Genomic DNA, 21072 nt, shown 5'->3' with positions numbered 1-21072 from the left:
ATCCTTTTGTTGTGCTATTATTTTGAAACAACCATGGAATTATCGCTGCAGTATCTGATAACAGTTAATTCATAGTTTATTCTCAATTTTGAGTCAAAATTTATAGTAAAATTCGATGGTTGACGGAAGCAGAAGACGAAAGTAATGTGAAACAAAATAAAACTACAATGCTAACAAAATACAAAAATGTGTTTTGGATGCTGTTGCGGAAAGTGTACAAGTTGTATGTAAGTTGACTGTGTGGATTGCCCTGAGCACTGTAAGTTTTTTGTTCTTGAAATGCTTTTGAATAGCTACTTGTGGTCCATATAGCAAAAGCATAATACAAAATGGCCATTTGATCTTGTTCGTTCATTTGAAATGCGATTGTTTTTTAATCTATTTCAATGTTCATGTGAGTTGTAAAAAAAAGAAACTTCTCCCTGCACAGCTAAAAAGCAGTTGTTTTACCGCAAACATCTCAATCTAAATAAGTTTCCACAGCTGAGAACCTGGATAGGGTGGTTGGGAAAGCAAGCCAGATTCAAAGCTCTCATTAAAGTGATTTAAATTCTTTAAAAACATAACGTTTTTTTTTTTGTTGTTGAAGTCATTATCAGGTAATCGACGGGATATAGGCTATGCAAGTGGGCCATGGTCTAATCCGAATAAACATATTTGGCCCGGAAGTATGAAAGGTTGCACACCCCTGTAATAGTCTATCATGTTTGCCAGTTTAGATTTTGTTGCAGGTGCACACCAGACATTTTTTGAAAGCAATTTGTGTGCACAATTGAATTAGTAACTTGCAAACCTAAATTCCAGAAAAAGGTTGAATTTGTACTAGATTCCAGACTTCAGTTGAGCATAAAACCTTGATTGCAAACCTCAAAAAAGTGTCATGTGCTACCTATGTAGTGGATTTATTTTGGGGGCTCTTTCTTTTTGATACATAGAAAGTGGCAAAAAAAAAAGGTACTGCTACAAATTATGCTTATAAGAATCCTACCACAACACATATTATTTGGTTGCAGGTTGGCGTTTGGGTGGATCAAGCATTATTATTAATAATAATACTTGAGCCACCAACATCCAAACGCTAAAACAAACCCAAATATTGTGCGTAAATCATAATTTGTAGACGCTACCTGGTTTTGTGTTTTTTTGCTTTTTACGTGCTAAATTGAAAGAGCCCCTTATTTTGAAACAAACAACTAGCTGATGTGTCCAAAGGTTCTCTGTAAACTTCTTTGCATATTGTTTTAAATGGGTAATACTAATTTATGGAATAATGAATGGTAGGAACGCTCACTAATTTAAGTGTTAACCCGTTAAAACAATTATTAAACCAACGCACAATATTTGAGTTAGGGTGAAGGTGGGTCAAGTGTTATTATATTTAATAATAATAATGTGAACGTTCCGACCATTCATCATTCCGTAAATTAGTGTTACCCTTTTAAATAGAATGTTACATAAGTCGGCGCTGGTCTACAATCCTACCACAACGCATATTATTTGGGCTAGGGTGCGGGTTAGCATTTAAGTTAGGGTGGGTCAAGTATAAATATTAAACAAAGAATATAATGATACTTGGCCCACCAACACCCAAAAGCGAACTCGCACCCTAACCAAAATATTGTGCATTGATTTCATAACTGTGGTAGGATTCTAGGCCAGCGCCCTATGAAATCCCGGTGTTTCACCCGAAATGAGTTATTGTGTAAAATCATTTTTAGGATGACGAGTTATAGCAAGACACACATAAAATATCACCCTGTACTGGAGCTGACGCTTGTTACTGTAAACGCCAATCACTTAGAAAACGCCCATAAATCATGTAAAAATTGCTCGAAATTATTCGCTTTGAAAAGATAGCTAACGACAAATAGCACAAATAATTATTGTATGAAAAATATTAAACGGAACTAAATATTGAATATATTTTGGATTAACTACGTTTCCTAATAAACGTAACAATGGCCGACACATGGTAATGAGCTAGCCTCAAAGCAGTCTTATCTGTATTTTGTCAATTATAAATTCCAAGTAGCGCAATCTCTTCTATAAATATGCAGGTTTTTTTTCAAAAAGTCAAGCTAAAATATTTTTTAAAATATTTTAGAACGAAACTTTTAACAATCGTACCTTTTCAAAAGTTGTGTGAGTTTTCTAAGGGCTTTGGTTATTTTACAGACAAGAATATTTGTGCTAACACTATCCTAATGCAAAAATATGGGTATCTAGTATGATTTAGGCTCCAGGGCTTACCAACACGCGGTAGTGTGACCAACGCCTATAGGCGTTGCGATGTGACCGCATGCGTCGTTTCACCCGATCCGTTAGAAATTAGTGCATTTCTAAGCAAAAAGGTCTACGACAATTACTTGTGACTTTCGCGAGCTTTAGCCTCATTCTTACATAGGCTACTTGGTTGTACGATCCCCGTGTAGTTGAGTTTGCGAAAGTCATATGTTTTAACCGATGATTCAAAAATCCCAGGTGATATACTGGCGGGTATTTCCTAGTTTAACACTATTTCGCCGTAAACTTGGATGATAAAATATCCTTAGACTACTGTCGTTGTCCCGGTGATAAAAGTATAGTTACCGTTGCAACAAACTCGATATATTATGTGGTTAAACAAAATCTAAGAAACCATCTATGTCAGGGGTACTTAAACTGGGGTCCATGGACCCCTTGGGGGTCCGTGAACTAGTTTAAGGGGGTCCATAAAGACGTACTTGAAATATTAGAGTATATTTAGGAAGTAATCAATTTAAAAAAAAAAACAGTTTGATTGAAAATAAAACGGTTTTGCACCGAATGTATTTTGACTCCATTTCACTTTCACGTTTTTGAACCGAAATCAGCAGATTTATGAAGTTTATTTGTACTGGGACGTCAATTTGTGACGTCATATTTGAATTTTTTGCCTTCTGTGGTCCACGCGAGGCAAAAAAATATTTTAGGGGTCCGCGCTGAAAAAAGATTAGTAACCCCTAATCTATGGCCAGTGGCCACACATAAACATAATTATGCTTTGACGTATTCGTGTAAGTTTGTTGAAGTCAATGCTACGGTTACACTTTCCCAGGTTAATACTATATTTTTACCAGATTAACAATATGTCACCTTAACTTGTAATTACAAAAACTTCTCCAGACTACTCTTGTGGTCCCGGCGGTGAAAAGTTACCTTAATACATCCCTATACGATAAGAGTAATACATTAAGCTCAAGGATACGCTCTGTGGGAAAGCGCACCAAGTCAGTCAACTGGCTTTTGTGTTAAAACAGTTTTAATATACAACCAGATGTTATGTTCAAATGGAAAAATATTGGCTGATAAGGCGTCACACATGGCTAAATACGTCACACATACTATCAAAATTTCAGTTTTACTCTCTGTCTGAGATAAAGCTCTATCTTTATTATATTTAGGAAGCGAGAATCTCGCCAGGGCACGCGAAAAACCTTTTCCACTGCTCATGTTGGTTTCTTGCGACTTGCGAACATACCGACCTGCAGACTAATCTCGACAAAAGATATGACGTATACTTATTATATACTTTTGTTCAGAAGAATCCTTGGGTTTTATTTGCTAAATACGTATATCGTTGTCAAGTGATTTTTAAACAATCGATCATTTCTCTGTTACAGTATATGTGTGTAACTTATTTTATTTGAAAAACACAGAAATCACCCCTTTGTGCTTCAGTAATTCTGTTAAAAGTGTTATTTTTAAATTTAACTAGTTAGCACGGTTATAGGGAAATTAAGCGATTTTCAAACTAATTTCTGCTTGACGTTGATAATTTTGACCCGCCTGAAATTAAACTATATATGGCCATATTTATTTATTTTACAATGTAAACATATATAAATAACATTAAAAATAATATTCAAAAAATGACCCAATATGTTTGTTTTTTTTAACCTTCAGAAATCGTACCTGTTGTTTAATTTTTATAAATTAGACGAATTTCACCACCAACTAATCGGCTTACCTAAGGCGCCCAATGTAAAATTTGATAAATATGCCCTTTGACCACAGAGATACGTCTTATGACTCGCTAAACGTCCCATGCTATATATATCTTTTTTCAGTTTTGCTACAAATCAACTGTTAGCCGACGTCGGAATGAGTCTATATGTCCAATTTGTATTCATAGATTCCTTTGTTATAATAACTGAATTGTTTTGTCTCTGGTGGACGCTAACGTAACCTACACACAAATGTGGTTTCATACCCACATTTTAAGGTTGTGTAACGGTGGCAAGTCGCGAGTAAGTTATCGTTAGTCCCTGCTACTTTAAAAATGTTTTGTGCCTGGTCAAATAGCCGTTCACCGTGCAAACATCGGCCTTGCATCATCTCAGCTCAGTCTCTGTTGTTGACATAGCGAAGTCGCCCAGTCCTTACTTGTACGCCCGTAAAGTAAACTCAAGTGTGCGAGTAGTAGAATTGTTCAGTACAACTTATGTTGGCCACGTACCGACGTACCGTGCTTTTGTAGGCCATTGCCCTTGTTTCGGAAAAGTCCTAAAATATAGAAAATGACCTAACAAAATATAATTTAGGAGTCGTTTTAAAGGTGTTACTGTCACTGATTTTCCTATAGCTAGAGAACCTTCATGAAGTTGAGCGCTAAGACACTTGAACGACGTCAACGTCGGTTTAACCCGGATACGATATTTGCTCAATGTTATAGTGGCGTTATTCGCATGTTGTGCTCTTCTATATTTTCAGCCTGTATAGCATTTGGCCCAGTTCGTACGCGTTGGTTATTTTAGTCAGCACAATGGAATCAGAATATATGAAAAAACAAGATATAAGCTATACTCGAAAATAAATTTTCGGCTCATACAATTACAGTGGAACGGCATGTAAGAGAATCATTATTTTTTTATACAGCTGATTTTTCGTAATCTTTTATGGAAAGCTGTTTATATCAGAATTTAATTTAAATATCTTATGAAATGAGACTTATCCAACTTAACACTTTCTCGGGAATAGCGATTTGTTGTGAACCCAGTTATATACCTAAGCAGATTAACAGTAAAATTGGAAGTCAAGTGCAATTAGGCGTAGCGTGAGTCGGATACTTGCTTTGTAGACTATTGTGCGGCGAAACAGAACGGGTAGCGCCGAGATTGGTTCACACCTTGTCTAGCAATTTAAGGTTTTGAGTTCGCGCACGTACATAACTGCGGAGGCAGCTTAACTGGCACGAATAATAAGACAATATCAATTAACACCGCGGAGTGGTAGTGAAACTATTCAGACACAAACAGAAGGATTTTTTTTACAAACAATTTAACATGCTTCGATTAAAAGTATAGGTGCAGAATAGATTCGGTTTGTAGCGAAACCTTCAAAAGGGGTGTTTGTGGTGCACAGCAATAAATCCGATCGCGTCTTCTGATACACCGACTTGACTGCACCTATGCATTAGGAAACATAACGTAAATAAAGTGAAAGGACAGCAAATTAGGTATTGGCGAACTGTGCGTGTGCCCTGAGGCGCTTTTGGTTTAAAAGCACCGCTCAATAGTTGCACTGTGCAATGTCTACCGTGTTCTTGTGTCATTTATCTGCTTTAGAACTTTTAAGTGACCGTAAACGAACTACGCGAGCAATGTGATGCGTCGCGCGAACGCCGCGTCTTCTTCTCACGTTTGCAAGTGGGAAATCGATCCGCGAAAAAAGAAGCTGTTATGGACGTGATGACGTCACAGGAAAGCGCGAATGCCTCGAGCGGTGAACTGCAAGAAATGGTGGCGCAAAAGGCGGGGGAACTTTTCGCGGTTTGCGACAAGGAGGGAAAGGGCTTCATCAACCGGTTGGACATGCAAGTAAGTCTTGATGTGTTTACGGTTAAGCTTTAAGCCTGACCAGAAGAGCTTTTAAGCAAAGCTCGGGTTTGAAAGTTACCCCAGATATAGACCCTATCAATTCATGGCCGAGGAATTACACATCCGATATTATTGGATCGAACTGGGAGGATACCGACCCAAATGGAAAATACCCGATGCTTATTGGTACTCAACTGATACCAAGGTGGTATTGGTGCCGATCCGATACCAAATTAACATAAAAATCTTAGGTATAATTTACAAACCGAAACAGCAAATAAATCTTTAAAGATAGATTTATCTAAGTATGATTGGTTTAAATCAAGGTAATTAAACTTCTCAACGCAAAATACTTGGACTAATAACTTGGCACAAAGGCCTTTAAACGTTAGGGCCATTTGCACCTATTTTTCTTCTTTGACCATAATAATGTTTTTTTCACTCGGTATAGAATCGGATCGCGAAACTTTTTGTCCTAAATATCGGGTATTGCTATCGGAATAAAAAATATAATGTACCCATATTCACGACAACGCTGGAACTCGCATATCAAGTGTATATTGGCCTGGATAACGCCAACAAAAAATGTTCTATAAAAAGATTCCGAATCACACATTCCAATGTTGTCGTAAAACAGTCTGTTTGTAGGCTGTGTGCCAGCACCCATGAACTGTCCCCTCTAACGTTACGAATAGAGACGAGGTTCTGACAATTATATGGCCACTAAAAAAATGCAATGTTTAATTTTTTTCAAACATATAGATCGGCATGTATACAACGGCGCCAAACATTTTTTTGTGTGTTTTTCATTTAAAGATTAAAATCATTTTTTGACACAGGTAGTAAACGATTTGTGGTTTTGGTCGGTGGTGCAAATGTTTCAATATTTGTGAGACATAACATACTCCCTTCTCGGCCATGTCCTCTTAGCATTGCAATTGAAATTAATTGTGTGGTGTGGTCATTTCGCAACGTTCTATTAACATGAAATTTGCAAAAGCAAAACATGTAATTTGTTTCAATGAGTTTTTCGGAACCCCTGGTTCACCCAAACGCTGTGACGTTGTCTAACAAAGATTTAGAATCACTGCAGTATAGGAAGAGAGTACGGGGTGGTGTATGATTAAAACAATTTTCATTTTTTTGTCATACTTGACGTATATCTGAACTAATAACAAGCTAGCGTCGTACAACGAGCAGGCCCGTGTTACTTAATAAGGCCTTTGCGGCATGTGCCTTGGGCAGCGCGACATTAGAGGGACAAATGCCAATTGGCCAGTGTGGCGGCAACTTGAAACGGATCTCTCATTTTAAATTGTTTTTTATTCTGATTGTCTCTTTTCCTAATATAACAATAAAATATGCAATACAACATAAACACAGAACGTCAACCGAAACATTGTGAGGTCAACCGAAACACTGTGATGTTAAAAGTCTCAGTTTTCCTTTGATTTTGTCCTTGTTTTATAAGATGATTAAAAATACCTTGCGCATATAGGCAAACCAACTTTCAATACAGGATTTTTGTGCGTCTATAGCGTTAAAGGAGATTTTGTACTTCTCACCATGCAGTTGGTCGAACTGGTTATCTATTTTCGCCTACAGAGCTTATTTTGAAACGGCAAGCCGGAAAAATGAAATAATCGTGATACAATTTTACGATCTGCATACAAAGCAGATAACGTTTATGTGGGAGGTCTGCTGACAAAAAATTTGACATCATCTAATTCTTGGCCCACTACGTAAAACCACTATGAAAACACTGCCACGCCATAATGTAGAACATAAAACAAAGAATATATCCGCGAAGCGCGGAAAATTTTGCGTTTACATAGCTAAAATTTGCTAAATAATATAGTTCAACGGGCTCTCGGGACCACATTTGGCACGTCGGTCTGAACCACGCTGAGACAATAAAAAATTCTAAGCCACTCGAGCTTTTAAAATAAAGTGCAATGAATGTATGGCAATCACGCCGTCTATATGATAACACTCAACTATTCAAAAGTAACTCGCGGCCCACTAAAATTGTCTCTGCGGCCCACAATTTGCCGACCACTGGTTTACGCAATATATTATGTCATGTTTAATCAGGTGTACATTTAGTTTCTTGTAAAACAAACAAATTAGTAAAATCGACGCCTTTATTTCTCATTTACACGCAATCGAATGAATCGAGGGGCGCTTAGAGAGACAACCCATTATTATAGGAACGCCAATGTCATTTAGCGTTATTGTAACTAAGAGTAATTGGCCTATACAACGAAACAATTTGTAACTGACTGATTTCGTTGTATATCCAAGGCCTCAAGGACAAAGAACAAGAAATATCTACCTCTTAATTGAGCTAATGCTATATTTAGATTTGTGACTATAGCTTGAATGAAGTTCAATAGTCTACCTTCGTTTGTCGAAAAAGTGTTCTGTTTAATGAGAAACCATTCTAATAAAGTTAAATCGTAGAAAAAGTCATGTTTACACAGCAGTACACATAGGTCTTTTTATATACAACTTGCCATTGCGTGCGAAATAAGCCATCTCCCTCTTGTCTGCAACGAGAAATAGCGAATAAAAATATTTTACTTCTAATTTAAGCCTTCTTTTACAACATCTTGGTTTAAAATAATAATAAACATATATATTTAAACTCTAACGCTGAGGATTATTTTTATTTCTGTAGCTTGTTCGCTTTCTCGTTCGTTTGATTTTATAATATGCGCTCTTTAGCAATTCGGTTTGAACATTGAAATATAACTAATGTAAATGAAAGGCATCGAACCTTAATGAATCTTTTAAGCAGGCTAGAAACCGGGAGTTTTGTTTATAGGTCAGGATGTTCCATGACATTTTTTTTCAGGGATGACATCATAAAACATCAAATTTTACAAGGATTGCGTTAAATGATAACACTATTATTTTAAATATTTACCGTCGGCAAAAATAAACAGTCGGAAATAAAACAACTCGATAAACAGAGTTGTAAAAGTAAAACCAACATGTGTAACTTCGCAAAAATCTGAACTTTAAAGTATATCTTCAACCAACATGCACGAAATTATTATTTTCGTGCATTATTATACTAAAACGCCTTACTTAATACAACTTTGTTTCATCAGCGTTTACATGGAGAATTACCACTGACCGACGACGAACTACTAGTCGTGTTTGACAACCTTGACAATGACGGAAACGGATACCTTACATTCGACGAATTCTGCCAAGGCTTTGGTTTGTTGATATTCTTTTCATATTTCCCACTGTCTTTATTTTTATTCCCAAAGGCATCGGGGCTTCTGTGTACTTACCTAAAATCAGACCTATTAATAAAAACTTCGTGTATAGGCAACCTAAGGATATGGATAGCCTCTGGTTAGATTCGAACTCACGACCCGTCCATATCAACTAAATTACTGAGCTGCGTTACAATACATTCAAAGAGAAGTATACAAATCCAAATGTTGTTTTAATTACTGTGAAAGGTTCGAAAATAATTTTATTACATTAAAAAGGATCGCTGATGGAAAAGTTTGTTTAAGTTCTGCGTTACGGTATACCAAAGTATACGTTCATATCTGTTATCTTCTGAAAGTTAAACCAATCCTGATTCTGTCTAACCTTGCTGTTTCACCAGCAAAGATTTTTTGTTATATATTCAGGTGGATTTTGTGGGCTAAACTATCCAGGCGACTCATCAGCAAACGTGAGCGACGAGGTGGACGGCAGCGACATCTACAGCGCCGGTTTTGTCAACGATGAACCTCATGAAGCGTCCGATACGCACCTGCGTGACGTCATCAGTCGTCTGGTGTCAGCGCATTCGCTGGAAAAGTAAGACATGGCTGAACAAAAGGCAGGGCTCCTGTAACTCTCCTGTTTGGAACTTGTGTTGGCAATGATTTGTTGAATTGATTTATTGTTATGTGCACGGTTCGTTATATATCGTTGTAAGTATGCAAAGAGATTACCGACGCTTTCTGTGTTTGTTTTTATGATAAAGTCGATAAAACATTTTGAGTAGTCTGCTTTAAAGTGCTTCTGAAAATCTTTGCAAAAAAATTCAAGTGAAGTGGGCTGGTCTTTAGCCCAACCTGTCGCTTCCTGATAGGTGCTATTTTTTATTTCTCGTTCGTCTTTCCATTTTGTTGCGTAAGTGTAATAAACAAAGGCAGGGCTCTAGGGCCGCGTTCCAATCCCACAGCTGGTCACGTGTAACATCTACATCCTCTTTGCGCCTTTTCCTGGAGTCGTGCTGCATTACAACGGGTCTTCGGCCTGCATATGGCAGACTGCTTCCCCAGCAAGCAAGCAGTAAAGACCCGTTGTTTTGAGCGAGCATTAGGGTCACGCCGCCACGTTGTTCACAGGGGAAACGAAAGAGCTATACTGGACCTGTGCCATCGATTGCGGGACGGTGACGACATGTCCACCACCGTCGAGGACTTCATTCACCTTGTCGTGCACGAAATGACAACGGCCAAGAGCGAGAAGTCGGCGCTAGAGCGAATGCTGAAAGAGTGAGTCGACTTAACAAAACGTACTTGACAGTCGCGAGAGTGCAGCTGTACAGAATACCTTGATTGACGCTAAAGAAAAGCGAAATTATCTAGATTTTTGAAGCCCTTGCTTATTCAAGTCTACAACGCCAATAACGATATTTTAAAGTGTATTATTTAACAATTTTCATATTTCTTAATCCTACTTAAAACCGGTTATTCTGCAACTTATTCTGAGACAATCAATCAGGTATAACTAATTATATCCAATTGAGTGGCATAAAATGTTTGATTTGCCTCCAGGTTTTTAAGTCGTGTTTTCATTTCCTTATAAAAGGGCATTATATAGGCGCAAATCTAATAGAATAACGTTCCGTGTGACATTTCGAACTATACTTGTAATTCAGTTCCAGTGGTATTATATACAATGTAACCTAATATAGGCAACTTTCATACGCTACAACCAAACAAGTGAAAGTCAAGGTTTAGAGACCCTATTGACGTTAGTTTGCCGTGACGCACAACCTGGCTTCGTTTAGTCGTGCGCTGCCTGAAATACAATCGTCGCGGTATAGTGCGAAAACTGACATGTGAGAAGGCTGAGATTGAAAAAGTGCCATGTCGTCTCACTGGCCGCTCAGGCAGTTTGGTGGGCAACGATCGCGTTTAAACGTCGTCTTTAGTCTGCACTTTATTTGCAGGCGAGCAATGTCACACGAGGACGAAGTCCGGCAACTGTACGAGGAGATGGAGAAGCAAATCAGCGAGGAACGGACCAAGACCGTAAGCGACGAAGGTACCAATACGACCCTTTTAAAGCGTTACTGTTAATTCGGCTGTCCGCTTAATTTGGTCGGAAGTAGGCTTAGACAAATATACATCTCTAAATTTTCGATTTGACAGCTAAAAGCAGTTCTTCTTCCAAACTATTTAGGTTTTGTGCGGTTAATTTTGTTGTATTTAATTTCCTATTTTGCCATTCTTTCGTCGAAGCGTTTTCGATATTTTATTCAGAGCGAGTTTTTAACAAAATTGTGCGACCTGAAACATCAAAGCAGTACCGTACATTATTGCTACTTATATTTATATTTGATTAATTCGCGAGTGTGTCTAATTCTGGGTGGACTGAAAATTGAACTAAACTTTAATAGATATAGTTCTAGTTCGAGTTTCAGTGTAATTCTTAGTTTATGGAAAATTTTGCGACTTCGGCACCTTGCTAATTATAATCTTATTAAACTGAAAAGCTCGAGTTTAAGCCTAATCTATTGTTTCGATTGAACAAGCACATATTTGTCTAAGTCTGCCAAGCAGTGTTCGAAATTCCCGGCGTCCCCGCCCTATTTTCGAGCCCTGTGCGTTTGGTCGCGCACAGCTGAGCACAGAACGCCGCGATATTCCCACGGCAAGATAATAAAGCTAAGATTTATCGACCGCCGGTCCCCGTTGCTTTACAACTGCGGCGACGGCGAAAAGAAGGCATTTCTAACCGGGGTATATCGATCGATTTTCGACGCAGTGCAACGCGAGCGAGCGCTGTCCAGTGCCCTGCAAAGCAAGCTGCAGGACAAGGAGCACCAGCTACAGGAAGTCGCCGACCGACAACGCACGCTCGAAACGCAGATCGCCAACCTGAGCTGCGGCGAAAAGGAAGTGAAAAGCGAAAACTCGCAGCTGCTGCAGGTAAGCGGAAGGGGAAGGGCGTAACTCTTTCAGTGCTGTCCACGCTTTTGTTAGCAGTGTTGAGGCTTAACAATCAGCGGCACTTTTCGTAAAAGCCCTTTGAGTTTCGATGATGTTTGATTCAGGCGAACGTTGGCCTAACTGTGCGTAGGCTCTGCGTTTTAATTAAGATCAACGTGAGTTAGAAGGAAACATTTTTGCAGTATTTTTGTTGAGGAGTAGTGAAACACTTTTGAAAATTGTTAGACATACTTTTGATACAATTGCACCTATGCAAGAGTACATGTCACATTTTAACAGCTGTCTTGTTTATCTTGTATTTCGATGAATAATATCAATTTACTGAATGCTGGTTACAATGATATCTTTTAAAATTGGTCAGGCGCAACTAATACATTAAAAGTAACGTTGCAACATTATCTATGTACGACGTAAAATAAAAGAATGCCTGGTAGCTTTAATTAATTATTTTCTGATTGAAATAGGTGTTTTATGTTTGTCCCAATGTATACTCCCGTTCTATCTTATATACTAAATGTATTTACAGTATTTTATTGAATTACTGATTAGGAAAGTATTCCGTAGGGTATTAAGATATATAGCATATGTTCGGATGATATGGGAAGGCAATTTGCAGTCAACAAGGTGGATAATTGATTATACATTACAGCGCAGTCGATGGAACATAGTTCATGCAAGAAATGGTATCTCTGTAGCTATATTTGGTAACGATAACCTATAGGAAAGGACTCTTATGGACGAGACCCATATTTGTTTAAAATGTCTTAACATATGTTTTGAAGTGCTTGATTCACTACGTTATATTGTAGGCGAAGTGATATCAGATTCACAGAGTCAAACAGCTTTTATATGTTTTATACTTGTACAGGTTGATCGCAAAATCCATGTCAATAATAGGTTAAGCTTGTTGAACGTTTCAGTTTACACATTTTTGTTTCCAACCTAATTTCCCAAGCAATCTATAGTTTTTGTCAAGGCTATTATGCATCAAACACCGTTAACCGTCTGCGCCGTTGCGCCCTACAGCCTATAGAATGCGTCAAATAAACTGGATTTGTTGCATTATCTTTGATCTCCATATGCCCATGCTTCACAAATCGACTTATGTCTTATAAATCAGGATATCTGTAACGTAGTTTATGCCGATGCCGATACCTGACATTTAGGCAAAGTATACTCCCGATCTGACACCTAATGTCATTATAACTATGGTCTAAAAATAAGCAAAACTATAATTAAAACTAAACGTGCAAACGTCATTGTTTCTAGTTGTTTAATTAAGTTGCCATTTCTTGCTACTTTTTAAAGATAACCTTTTAAAGTGGAAAATATTCGTTAAGTCGCAGACCATACATAGCTGAATTGTTAAAATTAATTTGGTATCGGATATCACCATGCTATTCCTGATACCACCCTATATATCGTATGACTACCGATAATACAACATGTTATCGGATATCACCGATCCGACATTACCGTACAACACGAATTATTAAATCGATTCTACTTTGTTAAACACATTAAGTCAGTGTTTTTTAACTTTTTTCGCGGCGACAGCGAAGCTTTGACTTTTCATAAGCCTAAAGTTAACAAAGAAAAAACAGGACAGTAGCAATATTAAAGTCAATTTCAATAAATACGGATAAAGCCGTCGTATTACTTCCGCAATTTTTGTGAATTTTAAAACCAATTTTGCTGAGAAGTAATCTCAATTAATCCAACCATATAAAACTACTTCAGCCACGCGACCCAACCTAATCAAACAGAAACCCAATTGTGGGTCGCGACCCATTGATTGGGAAACACTGTATTAAGTTATACCGCAGCGAGTAACCGAGTGGGTTAAATATCAAACAAGGCATACCGAGATAATGCCATTAAGATTTGTTTTCGAATAAAAATTATGCGTTCCCAGCTCAACCAGAGTCTGATGGAGGACCTTGAGCTGGCACAACGTGACCTCGAGTCCACGCGCGTTCACATGGCAACCATCAAGCATCAGCGGGAGAGCCAAGAGGAATCGAAAGTGGCCGAGGAGGAGGCGAGAAAGTTGGATCTCGAGAAGAAGAGCTTGCTTAAACAGCTGGACATCCTCAGGTTCGACGAGATACTCTGAGGACCAAGCAATTGATTTTACGGGATTGAGCATTTGGTATACGCGCCCCCTGTGGTATCATGTTTTCGTTATTACGGACATAAACACAGTGAAACGTCCGGTGGAACTCAAATCTATTCGAAAGTGACATATATATCTGTAAACCATTAAAACCGCACAATGCAATAATAAATGGCGTTACCAACACATATTTAAAAGTCGCTTTAGGGCTTTAGAGCAATAGCGCAGCAGACGTCAAAATATTAGGATGTTGCTTTTGCTGACCATTTTGTAAAAACGACTAATAACACTGATAAAACAGTCTTCAAAAGGCTGGCCTTATTAAAGATTTTAATAATAATAATAATAATAATAATATAGTTTGTTAAGTGACACACTTGTTTGCGGGGACCACAACTTTAACTGTTTATCACTTTACTGACATTAAATTCTATAAAGTCACACCACATTTTCAATCACGTGATTTTGAATGATGCGAAGTACTATTGATTTATTTCAAAGAAAAAACATGACAAACCACAGTTTCTGAAAGTGATCAATTTAATTGACCGTTAGCGTTCGTTTGATTGACTCCGCTTTTGCAGTAGCCGATATAAGCACGTACAATTACTTAGCAATACATATTATGGACCTAAATTTTGAGAGGTGTGAAACCGTATTTTACAGAAGCGTGAACAGAAAGCTTCGTGACGATAAAGATGAAGCGTTGATGGAACGCAGTATGGTTAGTAAATTTGCCCCAATTTAATGATTTATTTTTTATTTTGGTTCAAGAATAAATTTTAAGTTGATAAATTGTCTACTTTGCTGTGTAATTATATGTGCCGTAAATTTATTATGGGGATTATCTTGTTGCAAATTGCTTAACTTTTGGTAAAACAAATATCTACAAACAGAAGTTAGCATTTTAAAATAAAGGAGCCCTGACACGCTCAATGTTTGTTCCGAGTGAAGTATTTTATACTCGTTTTTGTATTTAAATTAAAGCCGGGTATATTTCGAATTTATGTCTTTTTCGGTAAATCTTAAACGCAAATAAAAAAAATGCATTAATGCTGTTCTTTGTCACATTTCTACACCTCTCTGTATTGACAAACTGTTTCTCTTTTCGGCTAATATGAAAACAACTAGTGTTTCTCACAGCATCGTCATGACGTCACACCAACGCAGCAGACGTCTACCCCAAAGCAACTGTTTACTCGCGGTTCTAACGTTGGAAAGTATTTTCCCGAAAACTCAAAGTAAGAGATGGTTTACTGCTTGGCTGCTCTTATTGCAAACTGTTCATTCCGTCACCATATTTTACCGTTTACTCTGTTGGTCGGCGAATAGTGTCCTATTACTTAATAATCGTAAAATGTTGTCTGATGAAACGCGGGCTGTCGCAACACAAACCTATATTTATGCCTATAATGTATAAACTAAATTTAAGGAAGGTTAGATGTAAACTATTTTTCGTAAAAACTCTAAAGTGGAAAAATGCCACCTCTTCATTCTATTAAACTAATATACTTTTATGCATAATTTTTCCACTATAAGACATGTAATGCCACAGAAACCAAACTGTCGGTTGCAGACTTCTGTTGTTCTGGCTAGGAAATGTCAAACGTTACACAAGTTGTGTTAGACTAACTTTTTCGTTTTGTTGAAATCACTTCCTTTCAACCGGACGTGCCATATACAAGGCATGCTTATGCTTATAAATCTGGTAGCTCACACTTTGTTGATATGTACGGCGTTAGCGTTAGTCGAATAGTCGGTACGACTTTGGTTAGATCACAGTTATACAAAAGTGTATAGATTTACAGATATACATACGCAAATAGATTTTGAGATATACAAACTTGTAAAACGTACAGCCACATATTAACAAAGTCTATGACAAACGTGGACAAATTGCAAATCGCCGACAGGTGTTTTGTGTTTAGAGAAGCCCACAGTCAAGATGAAATATATACACATAATTTAACCCAAAATTGACACCTATAAACAATACTAATAATCGCCTTTTAAAATTCCAAAGGGCCCCCGTAGGGGCGCCCATGTTTGCGTTTTCCTCTTGCTAGTGTTGTTTGCAGTAATTGTGTATTCTCATCACCACTGATTTAGTGGTCCAATTTTTCCTTTTTAGCAAATGTTTTATTCTTACAGCTTCCTTGCTCTTTTGGTATACGGTTGTCTCATACTTGATACGTTACATCTCCGCAGTGCAGTGTCCGAACTTATGCAAAGCGCGATCCTGGACGAGAGCCAAGAGGACTCGGTGGGCGACAAGGTCCAGAGCGGAGGAAACGACGTGGAGGATCAACTAAGCTCCTCCACCACCGCCGACTCACAAGCCTCCTCCGCCGCGAGCGGAGAAAAGAGAAAGGGAGCGAGGAAGAAATCGAGCCGGAGGAGAAAGGGTGAGATGTCGCCCGCCAGGAGAGCAAGCGGCGGCAACGGTACCGCGGATTTGCCCGAAAAGAGGAGGACTTCTCCATCAGCAAACTCCAAACGGAGGCTGGAACAGGAGCGTAAGGCGCGCGCTCGCTTTTACCGAAAACTCTCCAAGAATCCGCACTCGCCGGCGCATTCGTCTAGCGACGAGGGAGAGTCAAAAACGGCCGTAGACGGATTGCACGGTGTTACGAACCAGTGTAAGTGCAAAACCTTTGTTGTGCGACAAAGACAGTCGATATTAATGGGACACAGCATGATTTAAGTTATTTTTATACTCTTAAGAACCAATAAAATAGTGCATCAAGAACGTCAGGACGCCAGGAATATCACGCCTAATATCTACTTTGGGAATAAAGCTTTTAATCCAAAGTGAGCGTGAAAAATCTTACCTTTTTTGACATAAAATAGAACAGTTGTCAAATTAAACAGATGAAGTATCATTTTACATTTACTGTCTTTTACAATTAATCATTATAGACCAACATATTACCTTGTACACTTGTTTATCACGTATCACACCTTTTGAATTACGTTCATTTTGTTAATCCAAACTCTTTTTTATTTGCTTTCAGATACAGTAAGCTACGAACCGGACCGCGTTTATAAAATCGTTTTTGTTGGGAACAGCGGAGTCGGCAAAACGAGTTTTATCCAACAGTTCGTCAATGGAAAATTCTCCGACCAAATATCTTCCACGATCGGCGTCGACTATCAGGTGACCCACCTTACTTTATCGAGTTGTATCACAAGGCCGTTTGACGTTTACCAACATGAATATTTAAAAGTTAGGTTTATTTTAATTGTTTTTTGGCTTATTGGCATTTCCTGAATGTTACTTGTTTGTTTTGTTAGTTTTTTGATAGCACAGTAGATGTTTATATAGTACACTGGGTTGTTATAAAACTAATTTTAGACGTTGATTTTTTTCTTGGCTTCAGCATCGCTAAAATGCTTATGAACTTGAGTTAGTGAACATCATTAGCTTGTTAAAATAAGGTATATCGATTTTTCTATTTGAACTTGGTTAAATCTGTTTGTGTGCAGTGTTGACTAAATCAGGGTTTCCCAAACTTTTTTGGACCACGGACCACTATTTGTGAATCTGTTTTTTCGCGGACCGCAATACGAAGCAAAAAATAAATAAAACCAAATTTTATATATTTACAAAACTGACAACATAATGGGACGGATGAGATTGCTTCCCTCTGCTTAAATCATTAATTCATCATAAATTCAAAGCGCAACAAGTAAGATTTACGATACTGGATAGCAAAAGCTTTCGAAACCAATAAGTTGTGAATAACTGCGACAATTTAATTATTTTTGAAAGAGTACACATACCGTACAACAGGGTTCGGCAAACTTTTTCTAGTCGCGGGCTAAAACCAAACTCAGAAAGGTCTCTGTGGGCCGCACAAAATGTTAACTAAGAATTATGTTATTAAAATGTTAGAACAACTGTTAATCAGGCGGGCTTCGGATATGTTTTTGCACTTACGTGTTTAGTTACTTTTAAGGAAGTGTTGGCGCAAAGCGAGACAAAAAGCGTTTGTTAGGTTCAAAATTCGAGTTCACACGTCGTTATTCATATTGAAAAGTTTAATAAAACCACTTTGGGAAAACGCGATAACCTTAATGGTTAATCTAGTTTAGTGTTTGTTAACATACTGTATTTAAGTCCGGGCGCACCTGGCGAGCGAGGCGAGCGAGGCGAGCGCGATTTTTTTTGGGGGATATACCGGCATTTCTTTAAAATTTCTTGCCAGTTTTTATTACATTTCAAAAATAAAAAATGTATGTCCAATATTTTGGAACACGTTTTCCGTTTGTACGCGACGCACTTTGGCAGTCAGTCTTCTACAGCGAAAGAAGAGCTAATTTAGTTCAAATGACAGCATCAAAATGTAAACAAACCTGGTGTATAAAGATCGTTAACGCAAAGCACGAAAATTTTTCGCACTTACATAGTTAAAATAGTCAAAAAGTATGAGAAATGGACTCGTGTCTAGTTTGTCAAAGGATAAATTACATTCGTGGGCCGGATCCGGCCCACGGGCCGTAGGTTGCCAACCCCTGCTGTACAACACATATGTGTAACTTTTTAATTTCTTGTCATATCGTCACGGACCACCTGTGCAGTCGTCGCGGACCACCAGTGGTCCGCGGACCACAGTTTGGGAAACCCTGGACTAAATCATCGCTGTGTTAAGTGAAACGCGTCTTTTCGAACACATTTTATATTATTTATAATTTCCCTTTGTCAACCACGCCAGGTAAAAACAGTCAACGTCAACGACCAGTCGATAGCCATGCAGCTGTGGGACACAGCAGGCCAGGAACGGTACCGGAGCATCACGCGGCAGTATTTCCGCAAGGCGGATGGAATCATCGTCATGTATGACGTCACAAACGAAAAGAGCTTCCTGGCCGTGAGGAACTGGATGCAAAGCGTTCAGGTAAGCTGAAAATATGGGAGCACTAGGAGCAATAAAATTAGCGGTAAAGATTTGTCGTTATGAACGGATCTGTAAATACTAAAAATTCTGCGTTTTAAGGATTTAAAGCCTCATTTATTTTTGAAGGGAACTGTTGGCTTGAGAAGTTTTTATGGGTTTTTCATTTTTCTTTTCGTGTAATGTTAAAATATCGTGTAATGTCAAAATAGTATTACTGCTAGAAAAACAATATTAATGCCCGTTTAGAAATAGGTAGCGTTTTGTTACCGTTTCGCATAACAACTTGTTCATTATTAACACAACATTAAATGTAGCCAATTTAGTAATAACAACGTAATGACAACGTAACAACGTAATGATTTCGAAAAATTTGCAATAGTAATTACCGTTACAAACGCTTGTTTAGGAAGGTGCCGATCCGACCGCAGTGATCCTTTTACTTGGAAACAAGTGCGATATAGCCACAGAAAAGGCTCGACAGGTGAGACAAAATACTAGTTGTAAACTATTTACACCTGATGAAGGTAATGTTGACCAATCACCTAAGGGTCTCAAGCTAACTCAAGTATATTTGAAATATTTTTTAATATCAAGAATACGTAACCTTCGCGGACGCTTTAAATATTCGAAACATATCCTGAAAACCAAATTTGTTTACAGAGTAGTACAACTGGGTATAACCTGCAAAATGAAAGCATTGTGGCTCGAATTTTTAAAGCAGGAGCAACAAATAGGCAACAGCCATCTCCCATCGAAAATTTAAGAACGAAGATAAAGCTAACAGTGTATTCAAAATACTGTTTCAACAACTATCCAGCTTGTTTTGTGTTTAGCCATGGGGTAAAGGGTGAGATTCTAAACCGCCCTTACACGTTTTTTTTACATTTGCACCAGGGGTAAATCACTTTTAAAAAACCTACAAAACTGAAGGCAGTCCGAAGCTTGGCTATAGGCACTGCAAACCGCCGACCCTCGTTTAATTTGCTGTGTTTTCGACGCCAGGTGATGCCCAACGAGGGGGTCAAGCTCGCCGAAGAGTACGGCGCCAAGTTCTCGGAGACCAGCGCCAAGTCGGGTGAGCGCATCAACGACAGCATGACCAGCTTTGCCTGCGAGCTTACCAAACTGGAAGACGAGCAGCGAGAGAGCGTGCTTTCGCTCGCCGAAAGTGACGAGTTGACACCGCGCAAAAACGCCTGCTGCGGCGGATCAAGATAATTGAACGATTCCTGCTGTTTGTTTGTTTCATCTTTTAAACGTGGCGCTCAGGCGGCGACGATAGCTGTGTGAAGCCACTGCTCACGCATTTTAAGACGAATGGTGTGACACCTCCCTATTTTCATATCAAAGCGGTGTCGTTATTTTAAGGTTCTGCAATGCCCCTTGGTGGAATAAATTCAAAATAGTCTTTTATCATGAACAAATATTGTTTTGATAAACCTATACTTGTTTAATTTATGCCCTATTTTGGTTTCGCGACCCATTTTGGTAGATGTTTTTTCCTACGAGGTGTCCCCTTTCTCCTACTTTACGCCATTACTATTTAAAAAAATTTGTGTTGCGGTGTGATAGCAGTTTTGGTGACAGACTTAAATGCGGCTTAAAATATTTTACATTTCTTTTATAAAAAATAAATATGTTCTAATTGTAAACAATAAGAACATAGATGGCCATTCATATCTATTGCGGTGAACATCTGCTGTATTTTAACAGAGCAATAGATGCATAAGAGAGCAATAGTTGTAGGTTGGTAGCATATTAAAGGATGTAAATAAAATGTAATAATTTAAGGCTAAAATATCAACTTACAAATGTCATCGATATCACTGTAGATGGTATAAGTTGTTTCAGCGCAATATGAATGTTACAACAGTTTATTCCTTTGGATGATGCAAAAGCGTACTTATTGAATTTGTGTGACATTTGCACTAACATTTATTTTGTAGTTGCACTGTGCTTTATATAGGTTGCTGCTGTATAATTCCAACTGCAACATCGCTCGTTTCTTCAATAAATGTGCAATC

General features: G+C 38.2%; 1 protein-coding gene across 1 annotated transcript; it reads left to right on the top strand.

The window, feature by feature from the left end:
* The first annotated feature begins 5706 nt into the window (after positions 1-5706).
* On the top strand, positions 5707-21044 carry LOC146159967 (EF-hand calcium-binding domain-containing protein 4B-like). Its single transcript, XM_083385427.1, has 14 exons — positions 5707-5837; positions 8954-9065; positions 9494-9665; positions 10202-10351; positions 11032-11126; positions 11850-12013; positions 13950-14131; positions 14817-14874; positions 15294-15391; positions 16359-16789; positions 17165-17307; positions 18866-19048; positions 19455-19529; positions 20051-21044. Exons 1-14 carry the CDS (start codon positions 5709-5711, stop codon positions 20264-20266), a joined length of 2208 nt encoding a protein of 735 aa, XP_083241553.1. The 5' UTR covers positions 5707-5708; the 3' UTR covers positions 20267-21044.
* Positions 21045-21072: the final 28 nt, after the last annotated feature.

Source organism: Ascidiella aspersa, chromosome 3, assembly GCF_963924565.1.
Source record: "Ascidiella aspersa chromosome 3, kaAscAspe10.2, whole genome shotgun sequence".
NCBI lineage: Eukaryota > Metazoa > Chordata > Ascidiacea > Phlebobranchia > Ascidiidae > Ascidiella > Ascidiella aspersa.
The sequence above is the reverse complement of the archived record's forward strand: the minus strand, read 5'-3'. Positions and strand labels throughout refer to the sequence as shown.